Source organism: Cucumis melo, chromosome 1 (genome assembly GCF_025177605.1).
Source record: "Cucumis melo cultivar AY chromosome 1, USDA_Cmelo_AY_1.0, whole genome shotgun sequence".
Lineage (NCBI taxonomy): Eukaryota > Viridiplantae > Streptophyta > Magnoliopsida > Cucurbitales > Cucurbitaceae > Cucumis > Cucumis melo.
The window spans coordinates 17035628-17048604 of record NC_066857.1 but is presented as its reverse complement, the minus strand read 5'-3'; the positions used below and the strand labels follow the sequence as shown (position 1 = coordinate 17048604).

Below are 12977 nucleotides of genomic sequence, written 5' to 3'. Positions count from 1 at the left end.
TGACACAGTGGCAGGGAAATACTTTTCGCTAGGTACAGCCATCCTGAAATGAATATAATATATTGAAGACAGAAGTCGAAAACCCGAAACCCTAAACGCTTCACAATAATAATATAAGAACACAATGATAGTTTTTGAAGACAGAAGTTGAAACGTTTGAAATATAAACAAAGGAAAAGTGTAACGTTATAGTAGGAAAAGTTCGGGAAAATACCTTTTAACGTTGACGAAAACTATGGACTGAGACAAAAATGGTCTGAGAGAACAATGGACTGAGAGAAAACGAAGGTGTGATCAGTGCGGTTGTGTATTGCGTAGTGACGAAAAACGAAAAGTGAGAAGGCGGAACGTATATATATATCGGTCGTTTTTAACAAAGGGGCAATATTGTAAATTCGCATACTTTTTTTGAAATGTTGAATCGCGGTTGTAAACAATTCGCGGGTGTCTTTCGTTGTTTCAAAAGATCGTTTAGTTTATGTAAACGATCGTTTAGTTTTTTATAGTCGATCGTTTAGTTAATTTCAAACGATCGATTGGTTGTTTTAAACGATCGTTTAGTTTTGTTCGACCAATCGTTTAGTTTTGTTTAACTGATCGTTTAGTTAATTTCAAGGTATCGATTGGTTGTTTTAAACGATCGTTTAGTTTTGTTTGACCAATCGTTTAGTTTTGTTTCACTGATCGTTTAGTTGTTTTCCAACGATCGATTGGTTGTTTTAAACGATCGTTTAGTTTTCTTCGACCAATCGATCGTTTAGTTTTGTTTAACCTATCGTTTAGTTGTTTTCAAACGATCGTTTGGTTGTTCTTAACCGATCGTTTAGTTATTTTTAAACGATCGTTTACATATTTTTAAACGAACATTTAGTTATTTTTAAACGATCATAAAACCAGTGTTTGTGTTCTTAAATGAATAAGTCAATCGTTATTTTCGTCTTCTTCATCCATTTGGAAGCACAGAAAGTAAGAATGTTGGGACAAATCATTAAGAAAACACATCATTAACAAACATTCATTAATTAGTGTAATACTTAGTACATTGGTAGGGAAATTTCTAATCTTGTATGCTCGACTTGTCGGTATATGAAATTGGATTGGTACACGTTAATCTGTTGTGACCTATTTGTTTACACCGACCACACTTATGCAATTTCGGAGCTTCACCAACACTTGGAATCCTCTTTTTCTTCGGTCGACCAACTCTTTTGACTACTTTTGGAGGTAAAACAGTCATATGTACGTAGTCTTCGCTTGTCTTCCAATCTGACTGATTCCCAACTGGGTAGACGGCCTCCGCATATGCAGCCAACAAACATTCATTAGTGTAATAATTAGCACATAAACTATAAACATTTATATTACGAACCCGTGCTGCAGCAATGGCATGTGAGCATGGTAGTTGCTCAGCTTGAAACTCCTTGCAAGTGCATTCTTTAGTCTGAAGGTTTACGACCTCCTCCTTATCTAAATCTTTGACATGAAATTGGTAACAGTCAATTGGGTTGACCTTCATTGTCAAAGCTCCTTCTTGTTTCTTTTGAATAACTAACTCTGCCCATTTGGTCAATGTAGACGTCACTTTAATGCCTTCTTCTCGACGCTCCCAAAACCAACGTTGTAGCAAAGCTCGAACATTTTCAAGGAATGAAGCAATAGGCAAATCTCTAGGTTCTTTCAGTATAGAATTCATGGACTCCGCTATATTTGTTGTCATCATGTTATACCGTCTTCCTGGGCAGTGAACACGAGACCATCGTGCTATTCCAACATCATTTAAATATTTCCCTGAACCATTAGGAAATGAAAGAAGATGTCTCCACGCTTCAACAAACGTTGATTCACGATATGTTCTCGATGCATTATAAAACAAAGTAGCAACCGTGTCATTCTTATATTTATCATGCAAATTTTGACTCAAATGTTGGACACAAAGGCCGTGGAATGCAGATGGGAAAACTGATGAAATACCCTTGGCGAAGCATGTTTTCCGATCTGTCACAAAGCCTAGATTAGGCACCTCCCCTATTGCACCTTTCAATTTTTCTAAGAACCACTGTATTGAGTCATCTGTTTCTCTATCAACTACTCCAAAGGCTAGAGGATAGATCTGATTGTTACCATCTAAACAAACGGCCACTATCAACTGACCCCGATATTTGTTCTTAAGAAATGTTCCGTCCATGACTATGACCGGTCTAATGCAATTTAAGAATCCTCTAACACATGCACCAACAGCCATAAAAAGATATTTAAAGAAACGATCATCTTCGAGTTCCATGTGAAATATTGTACCTGAATTTGTAAATTTGAGTGCTTCACCATATCTACGCAAAAGATTATATGACTCTTCAGGAGACCCTCGCACTCGTTCATATGCATTTTCTCTGGCACGCCATGCTTTCTCATAACTCATATTTATGCCATAGTCTTGCCTCATGTCTTCTATGATATCACGTGGTTTGTATATGCGACCGGGCCCCTTGAATTTGGACTTGATTAATTCTCCAACAACCCAAGATTTTGCTTGCCTATGGTCACGATTCAAAAACTCAAGAGAACATGAATGAACTTTCACATACTTTTTAATCTTGAATATATTTGAATCCTTCAGTCTAACCGCTCGCAATCTCCAACCACACTTGTTGTCGATGCATCTAACGAAAAGAACCTCTTTTGTAGACTTTTTTACTACAAACTGAAAATTTTTTTTCATTGCCAACACACTTAATCTCATTGACAAATCTCTCTTGCAAAAAAATATTTGTCCTACATCCAACTCTTCACTTGTAGAGCTTTCTTCCGACCAGCCACTTCCTTTTGTCTTCAACTTCCGACTAGAGGACCTGTAGTCAACTTTACCTTTTCCTTTGCAATCTTTTGTAGGAGCATCTCTTTGTTCTGGGATGTCAAACAATTCATTGTACATCTCAACTGACTCCAATGTAAAAGTATCATCTATTGAATGATATGACTCATATGATTCCCATATAGCCGAATTGGTCCCTATCATGTTATGACACAAGCCACCCTCGACTTCACCAATATCAACTTCATTCTCATCTAATCTATCCATTCCAATTGGAGGAGGATGAGGGTTTAAATTTTGAACTTGGTTGCTCCCAGATACTGAATTGTAATCTTTGTTTAACACTTTCATGCTTCGATTGCTTGTAGGCTCAAACGATAGGTATAGGGGGACCTCCAATGGATTTTCACTAAGAATATAAAACTTCAAATCACGGTCATTGCTTAACTCAAATGGAGGAGCTTCCTTTTCCCCTTTGATCTCATATATACATCTTATCTTTATGTCAAACTTTGTAGGGTCAACTTCTGCAAGGTCATATAGTTCAGACTGTAAATCTTTGTGTGTTATTTCTTTAGGGACAACAATGCCTTTTAACACTCCTCCTTCATATTTTCTTCGTCCCTCATCCCATTCACCACCGTGACGCACTAAAATCCGAACATGTGCCATCCTTAAACTACCTTAAGTACTTTTGTATCTTAAAAAATTGATTTGAACTTAAGAACCTACAAAATGCGTGCAAGATGTAAAGAAATGAATTAGGAGGTGTACCAATTTGATTTTGAAATAAATAGTGGAAGTTTGGAACGTGCGAGATGTGTGCGAGATGTGTGCGAGATACGTGCGAGATGTGTGCGAGATACGTGCGAGATAAAGCATGAGGGCCTAAGAGAGTTACTAAACATGCAAAGAATAGCTCTAAATGGATTAGGAGGTGTACCAAGTTGATTTTCAAATAAATAGTGAAAGTTCGGAACGTGCGAGATGTGTGCGAGATACGTGCGAGATACGTGCGAGATAAAGCATGAGGGCCTAAGAGAGTTACTAAACATGCAAAGAATAGCTCTAAATGGATTAGGAGGTGTACAAAGTTGATTTTGAAATAAATAGTGAAAGTTCGGAACGTGCGAGATGTGTGCGAGATACGTGCGAGATGTGTGCGAGATACGTGCGAGATAAAGCATGAGGGCCTAAGAGAGTTACTAAACATGCAAAGAATAGCTCTAAATGGATTAGGAGGTGTACCAAGTTGATTTTGAAATAAATAGTGAAAGTTTGGAACGTGCGAGATACGTGCGAGATAAGTGCGAGATAAAAAAAAAAACCTTAATTCCTTCTATTCCTATTGCTTACTCCTCCTCTATTTGATCCAACTAAATCCTCATCCTCTAGTTCAATTCATTTTTCACTAGCCATTGAACATTGAACTTTCTAAGAACCTAAAACCAAAATTTGACTAAACTAATTTACGGCAAATAAGTCCAATTCCAAAAACCAGACAATTACGGATGAAAATAGCACCAAATACCCTAACAAACATTTACTTACAGCAGATAAATTGAAAATCGGTTATACATGAAACTCACCTAAATAAGACGCTCGAAGTTGATTGAATGGTCCGAATAGGAGCGACGAAATGCACTGGACAACGACCGACGAAGGGCAAGCGACGAAGGGCAAGCGACGAAGGGCAAACGACGATGGGCAAGCGACGATGGGCAAGCGACGATGGGCAAGTGACGATGAACAACTGACGATGGCCGGAGTAGGTCCAGGTGTTCTACACGAAAGAAAAGAGAAGGGAAACGGAACTATACGCGAAAGAGAACGAATCGATGGTGGAGAGAAGCAACGTGGAAGAGGGAAAGGAAAGGAAGGGCATTTTTGTCTATTCACACCCAAATTGTCCTAAAAGTCTTTCTTTTGAAAACTTGTCCCAAAATTCATTTAAATCTCTTTTTTTAACCTATTTTTGGCAATTTCCCAAAATCCTTTGATGGCGCTTCCTCCCGGCCCTTATTCTCTGGAACCACCATTCTCGCTTTCGTATGCTTTTCTTGCTTTCCCATCGTTTTCATGTTCATCTATCCCGATCCTTGGCAGCTTGCTCGTGCTTCGGCATTCTCTGTTAGACTTTTCTACGGAACCCTCAAGCTCAAGTACCTTTAAGTTCGTTGGTTTCGGATTATTCCGTTGTTAGTGTCTCTAAATTCTCATTTCTGATTGCTCATTCCTGCAAAGAGTATCGTAGTGTTATGAGCTATGAACTGTCGCATTCCAGATATGGGATATATTTTTAGAGCATAGTTTAACGCTTAATCCACAACCATGGGCAACCATTGAGCTCGTTGAAATCCGTAAGCCGCATGGTTCGACCCTGGATCTCTGCCGTCCATCAATTTTTTCCTATTAACGCCCACAGTTATATTTCAAAACCCAAATTTCTCTCTACAAAGCACCAATTCCTTTCCCTTCTCAAGCACTGTTCCTCAACGAATCACCTATTTGAAATCCACGCACAAATCCTCGTCTCTGGCCGTCAAAATGACTCATTTCTCACCACTGAACTCCTCCGCGTCGCTGCTCTATCACCCTCCAGAAATCTCAGCTATGGCTGCTCTCTCCTCTTCCATTGCCACTTTCATTCCGCCACTTTGCCATGGAATCTTATCATCAGGGGATATTCATCGAGTGATTCTCCACGAGAGGCCATTTCGTTATTTGGGGAAATGCGAAGACGTGGAGTCATACCCAATAACCTCACTTTCCCTTTCCTTCTCAAGGCCTGTGCAACACTTGCGACACTCCAAGAAGGTAAGCAGTTTCATGCTATTGTCATAAAGTGCGGTTTAGATTTAGATGTATATGTTCGGAATACTCTGATTCATTTCTATGGGTCCTGCAAAAGAATGTCTGGTGCACGAAAGGTGTTCGATGAAATGACCGAAAGAACTTTAGTTTCATGGAATGCGGTTATTACAGCGTGTGTTGAGAATTTTTTCTTTGATGAAGCGATTGACTACTTTCTGAAAATGGGAAACCATGGTTTTGAGCCAGATGAGACTACGATGGTGGTGATATTATCAGCTTGTGCTGAGCTTGGTAATTTGAGCTTAGGGAGATGGGTTCATTCTCAAGTGGTGGGAAGAGGGATGGTTTTGAATATTCAATTGGGCACTGCCTTTGTCGATATGTATGCAAAATCCGGCGATGTGGGATGTGCTAGGCGAGTATTCAATTGTTTGAAACAGAAAAGTGTATGGACATGGAGTGCAATGATTTTGGGTCTAGCCCAACATGGATTTGCGAATGAAGCTATTGAACTTTTCACAAATATGAAGAGCTCCCCTATAGTTCCCAACTATGTCACCTTCGTTGGTGTCCTATGTGCTTGCAGCCATGCTGGATTGGTGGATAAAAGCTACCACTACTTCAACGTTATGGAGAGAGTTTACGGGATTAAGCCGATGATGATACATTATGGATTAATGGTGGATGTTTTAGGTCGTGCAGGTCAAGTCAAGGAAGCCTATGAGCTCATCATGAGCATGCCGGTGGAGCCTGATCCAGTTGTGTGGAGGACATTGCTGAGTGCGTGCAGTGGTCGTGACAACAATGGTGGGGCTGAGGTTGCAGAGGAGGCAAGGAAGAGATTGCTTGAGCTCGAGCCAAAGAGAGGCGGGAATGTGGTGATGGTTGCGAACAAGTTTGCTGAAGTTGGTATGTGGAAACAAGCAGCAGATTACCGGAGAACGATGAAAGATAGGGGAATAAAAAAGATGGCTGGGGAGAGTTGCATCGAATTAGGTGGCTCTTTGCGAAAATTCTTTTCAGGTTTTAATTCTCGAGCTGCTTCTGATGGCATTTACGATTTGCTTGATGGATTGAATCTGCATATGCAATTGACAAACTTCTAATGATGATTATATCTGTTTATTTAAAATGTTTATTTTTGGTCATCTAGGTTGCTTGACACAAGCATGATTATTTTTGTATCTAACTTGTAGGCTTCATCCTGCTGTTCTCTATCTCTTCGCAGGGGTATAAGACTTATAGCTACAACGCTTTTATTATACTTTATAACTTTATTATTTTTCTTTTTAGTCCCTTGTAGAATCTGCTCCCTTTGAGTACTAGGTTCCTAACAATATTTGTAACTTAGTAGGTCCAATATAATTGTTAACCATAATTAGATTAAGCACCTTTCACTTTTCAATCAGATTACATGATTTGCTTATAGAGTTTTAGGTGGATGGTTAAACAACAACAAAATTAATAACCGAGGCCTCACTTTTTATATATAGGACACTTGCAAATATAAAAAAATTCATTGACAATAGACTTCTAGACTTCTATGAATGTCTAATAGAGTCATCATGGTTTATCGCATATAGGTTAGAAGAGACTGAGTTATATTGTATTTTTTTAAAAAAATTTACTATACATTTGATTATTATCCTTAAAATTACTACATTAGTCTGCAAGTCATTATATTATTATTAATGGATTATCTTTTACTTCTTGTTAATTTGAAAGAGTTTTGGAGGTTTTTTTGTGGAAGGAATCAACAAACCAAGTCCTCACAAGAGCAGAGGACATGACCTTATGTGGCTGTTTTGAAGAGTTTGTTTTACTTGAGAGATTCATATATCTTTTGAATTTTGTTTGCTTTATTTTTCCCTTTGAAGGCTTTGGAAATTGTAACTGAAAGTAATGGTTACTATTGTTTTTCAAATTTATTAATTTTGTTATGAGATATCATTTTTATTCCAATTTGTTTTTAAATGTCTATTTACTCTCAATAATATCATTTTTATTCTTTCATTTTTTTGGTTCTACGAATTAATGACACGTTGGTGAGCATGATTCGTATTATTATATGCTTTTTTTTTAGTTTAGAAATTAAAATAGACATCTTACCATTTTTGAATTAAAATAGAATAAATTTATAAAAAAGAGAATTAGTATGGATGACAAAAGAAAAAAAAATTGTTTACAAGATATAGCAAAAGAAACTTAAAGGATGAATTTTGTTACCTTTTAAAAATAGTTTCAATATTTTGTTATTTTTTTAAAAAATCATATTTAAAAATTCACATAGCTAGGTTGGGTTGGAGACATTTTCAATCCAATCCACCAACCAATATTTTACGGTTAGGTTGGATTGTTGGGTTGAATTGTTTTTTTTTTTTTTTTTTTTTTCATTTCTAATATTTGTAAAGTTTAACTCTTTTTCTAATGAAGATGTCGTTATTCTATCATATTTTTGCACCATACAATCATTTAACTTTATATACTATCACCATTGTTTACCCTACAATCTCTTGCACGATCACTTAGATTTCTATATGATTGTTCACACGAGATTTCAGGAGAAATTTAATTCGTTGAATCGAACTTTGTATTGATTTATGTATTGCGGATACAATCTCTAATATTTACTCCTTTGATTCTTTCTCTCGGATACAAAAAGTAAAATTTAAAACTTCGTGGTCTTTGATCTTCAAGAAGTTGTAACTACAAGTCAATTCAAGCTTCAATCTTCTGGAATTCAAGGAAAGTTTGATCTCCCAAGTCTTCGATCTTTCAGAAGGTTGATTTTGAGGTTGATGATAACTTGCACGTCTTGAGAGTCTTCAGAAGTTTTTGTCTTCAATTCTTCAGAGCTTTGATTCTTCTCTCCAATCCAAGGTGCCCTCAAGATGAATGAGAAGGTCTCTATATTTATAGAGAATCTCGATGGGCTTTAGGTGGGCTTGGGCCCATTTGCTTGTTGGGCGGGCTTAGGCCTGGGCCCATCTGCTTGTTGGGTTTGGGCCTGGACCCATCTGCTTGTTGGGCTTGAGCTTGGACCTGTTTTCTTGACAGGCTTGGGCTCGGACCCATTTGCTCGATCGATTTGGGCTTGGATCCATTTGCTTGGTGGGCTCGAACTCGGCCCACTTATTTGCGCAAGCTCGGGTCCATTATTTCTTTGGCGCAATTTTTTTTAGGGCCTTGAACTAGGTTGGGTATGAGAAAACTTGACTACCCAAATCCAATCAAATTATAATTATCTCAATTTTGCTGTGATGACGTGGCGTGATTTAATTGGTCAAAATTTCCTGTTCAACAAATGCCCCCTTTTCGAGATTTGTACACGTGTATGGGTGGATGAATCTCGAAAATGATAAGCTGAAACAAAAAATACAAGTGATCTTGTTCTTGACTTTTGCTCCAGTTAATATGTCGAATTAATCAAACTATGTGTTTGGACATAAGTTTGATTAAAAATGAAGTTTTGATACAGCCCAATATCAAATTTGTAGTGAATTTTGATTTTAATTCACAATTTATTTATTTATTTTGGAATATAGCCAAAACTTGAATGAAATTGAACTTTTTCTTTTTTTACCAATGAATTTAATGGAAAAATTGAGACTTAACATTTATAAAATTGGAATATTGCCAATTCATCAAAATATGAATTTAAGTCAAAGCTTCGATTGATTTTTTTTTTTTTTGCATAATCTCCTAATTTGAATTTTTAGCAAAACTTGTGTTATTTGAATCGTTCCAAGCTTAAAGTTTACCAGTTTTTTTTTTTTTTAATTATTTTGGATTTGAAATGAATTTATGATTTTTTTTAAAAAATAATTTCCAACAAAAAAAAATCTAAATGATTTGAGGATTTTTTTTTTCAATCGTTGTTGGTTCAATCATGGATTTAATTAGGAGAATGAGTTGAGATTTATAGACAATAAAATCAATCGATTCTTTTTTTTTTTTTTTTTTAATTTAGAATAGATTTATGATTTGAAAAGTATCTAAAAAGAGAGAAAAAGAATGACGAGTTTTTTTTTTTTTTTTTTTTTTTGCTTTTTTTAGAGAGAAATTCTTAGAGGGATGACGAGAAATTTTTTTTTTTCACTTAATTTTGAGGAAAATATATTTTTTTTCTATAAATATAATTTCTTATAAATAAGAGAAACTAAAAAAAATCATTTGACCTTAGAGTTCCAATTTCAAAAGAAAAATCCCAACTTCTAAATCTCAACCTCCTTAATTTGTTGAGACTTTCAACTCAGCCTCAATCTCAACTACTTTAATTTGTTAGAGAATTTTGATACTTTTCCCTCTCTTATAAATAGGAAAGAAAGATTAAAGAAAAGAATATCAAGCCACTTCCTTTAGTTCGCTCCTGATAGAGTAGGACAGCAGCGAAAAGAGTGATTTTTTTTTTTTGTGAGGAAACTTAAATCTTTCCCACTTCCCTTCAATTTTTTTTAGCTCTTCCTCTTTGCATTTTGTGTGCACTTTCATATTTTTGAGTTTTTTTTCATTATTTTAGTGTAGATGCACTTCTTTTCTTCTTTCTTTTTTCTTTCTTTCTTTTTTTTTTTATGCGGCAGATGTAGTTCTTTTTTTTTCTCTTTTTTCTTTTTTTATCGTTTTCCTTTTCTTTTATTACCGTTTATCTTTTCTTTTTCCATTTTTCTTTCCTTTTTTTTATTATCTTTTTCTTGTTCTTTTTTTTTTTTTCATTTTTTTCAATTTTTTTCAATTTTTTTCAAATTTTTTCAATTTTTTCAATTTTTTCTTTTTTTATTATCTTTCTCTTTCTTTCTTTTTTTTTCTACAATTTTGTTAAAAAGAAAATTCAACCATTTTGTCCCCATTTTTCCAAACTTTTTCTTTTGCAATTTTTTTTTTACCCCAATGTTTTTTAACAATTTTTTTTTTACTTACTTACCCTTCTTTTTCATAGGAGTGAAGCTAAACCTTTTTTTTTTCAATTCTTTTACTCCAATTTTTTTCCACAAATTCTTTTTTTTCATACGAGTGAAGTGTGTAGATGATGCGCTTGAACAAATTTGAGGATCGAGATGCCGCTTGAACAAATTTGAGGATGGATTGCCGCTTGAACAAATTTGAGGATGATTGTTCTATCGACTACACCGCATGGAGACAATGATGATTGTTCTATCAACTACACCGCATGGAGACGATGATGATTGTTCTATCAACTACACCGCATGGAGACGACGATGATTGTTCTATTGACTACACTGCATGGAGACGACGAGGATTGTTCTATCCATTACACTGCATAGAGACGAGAGACAACGATGATTGTTCTATCAACTACACTGCATGGAGACGACGATGATTGTTCTATTGACTACACTGCATGGAGACGACGATGATTGTTCTATCCATTACACTGCATAGAGACGAGAGACGACGATGATTGTTCTATCAACTACACTGCATGGAGACGACGATGATTGTTCTATCAACTACACTGCATGGAGACGACGATGATTGTTCTATCAACTACACTGCATGGAGACGACGATGATTGTTCTATCGACTACACCGCATGAGACGACGATGATTGTTCTATCGACTACACCGCATGGAGACGACGATGATTGTTCTATCGACTACACCGCATGGAGACGACGACGATTGTTCTATCGACTACACCGCATGGAGACGACGACGATTGTTCTATCGACTACACCGCATGGAGACGACGACGATTGTTCTATCGACTACACCGCATGGAGACGACGACGATTGTTCTATCGACTACACCGCATGGAGACGACGACGATTGTTCTATCGACTACACCGCATGGAGACGACGACGATTGTTCTATCGACTACACCGCATGGAGACGACGACGATTGTTCTATCGACTACACCGCATGGAGACGACGACGATTGTTCTATCGACTACACTGCATGGAGACGACGACGATTGTTCTATCGACTACACCGCATGGAGACGACGACGATTGTTCTATCGACTACACCGCATGGAGACGACGACGATTGTTCTATCGACTACACCGCATGGAGACGACGACGATTGTTCTATCGACTACACCGCATGGAGACGACGACGATTGTTCTATCGACTACACCGCATGGAGACGACGACGATTGTTCTATCGACTACACCGCATGGAGACGACGACGATTGTTCTATCGACTACACCGCATGGAGACGACGAAGATTGTTTTATCGACTGCACCGCATGGAGACGACGAAGATTGTTTTATCGACTGCACCGCATGGAGACGACGACGATTTTTCTATCGACTACACCGCATGGAGACGACGATGATTATTCTGTAGACGACGATTTTTCTATCGAGTACACCGCATGGAGACGACGATGATTATTCTGTAGACGACGATTTTTCTATCGACTACACCGCATGGAGACGACGATGATTATTCTGTAGACGACGATGATTTATCGAGTGTGCCGCATTGAAGATGGAGTTGATGATGATTTCGCTGCGCTGCCTTGAAGATGAAGATGATGATGGTTTCGCTGCACTGCTTTGAAGATGAAGATGATGATGATGAAGATCCTCTCGGCAACATATGTGAGATGAAGATGATGATGAAGATCCTCTCGGCTGCAACATATGTGAGATGAAGATGATGATGAAGATCCTCTCGGCTGCAACATATGTGAGATGAAGATGATGATCTCTCGGCTGCAATATATGTGAGATGAAGATGATGATGAAGATCCTCTCGGCTGCAATATATGTGAGATGAAGATGATGATGAAGATCCTCTCGGCTGCAACATATGTAAGATGAAGATGATGATGAAGATCCTCTCGGCTGCAACATATATGAGATGAAGATGATGATCAAGATCCTCTCGACTGCAATATATGTGAGATGAAGATGATGATGAAGATCCTCTCCGCTGCAACATATGTGAGAAGATGAACATGATGATGAAGATCCTCTCGACTGCAACATAGGTGAGAAGATGAAAATGATGATGAAGATCCTCTCGGCTACAACATATGTGAGAAGATGAAAATGAGATGATGATCCTCTTGACTGCAACATATGTGAGAAGATGAAAATGATGATGATGATCCTCTCGGCTGCAACATATATGAGAAGATGAAGACGATGATCCTCTCGGCTGCAACATATGTGAGAAGATGAAGATGATGATTTTCTCGGCTACAACATTTGTGAGAAGATCAAGTTGATGATTTCCTCCGCTACAACACATTGAAGATGAAGATGATGATCCTCTCTGTTGCAACACATTGAAGATGATGATGATGGTGAAGATCCTCCCAGCTGCAACATATGTGAGAAGATGAACATAATGCTGAAGATCCTCTCGGCTGCAAC

The 12977-nt window shown here is 37.3% G+C and overlaps 1 protein-coding gene across 2 annotated transcripts; it reads left to right on the top strand.

Moving 5' to 3' along the window:
* Positions 1 to 4802: 4802 nt before the first annotated feature.
* On the top strand, positions 4803 to 7585 carry LOC103490331 (pentatricopeptide repeat-containing protein At2g36730). Of its 2 annotated transcripts, XM_051090600.1 has the most exons (2): positions 4808 to 6646; positions 7349 to 7585. In XM_051090600.1, the coding sequence occupies exons 1-2, from the start codon at positions 5179 to 5181 to the stop codon at positions 7411 to 7413; spliced, it is 1533 nt and encodes a 510-aa protein (XP_050946557.1). In that variant the 5' UTR covers positions 4808 to 5178; the 3' UTR covers positions 7414 to 7585. The 2 variants fall into 2 exon arrangements, with proteins under 2 accessions (XP_008448023.2, XP_050946557.1); XM_008449801.3 differs by lacking the exon at positions 7349 to 7585 and having other exon boundaries at positions 4803 to 6915.
* Positions 7586 to 12977: the final 5392 nt, after the last annotated feature.

Excerpts from the sequence above, each read along its gene's own strand:
- LOC103490331 (XM_008449801.3), top strand. The coding sequence starts at position 5,179 with ATGGTTCGACCCTGGATCTCTGCCGTCCATCAATTTTTTCCTATTAAC.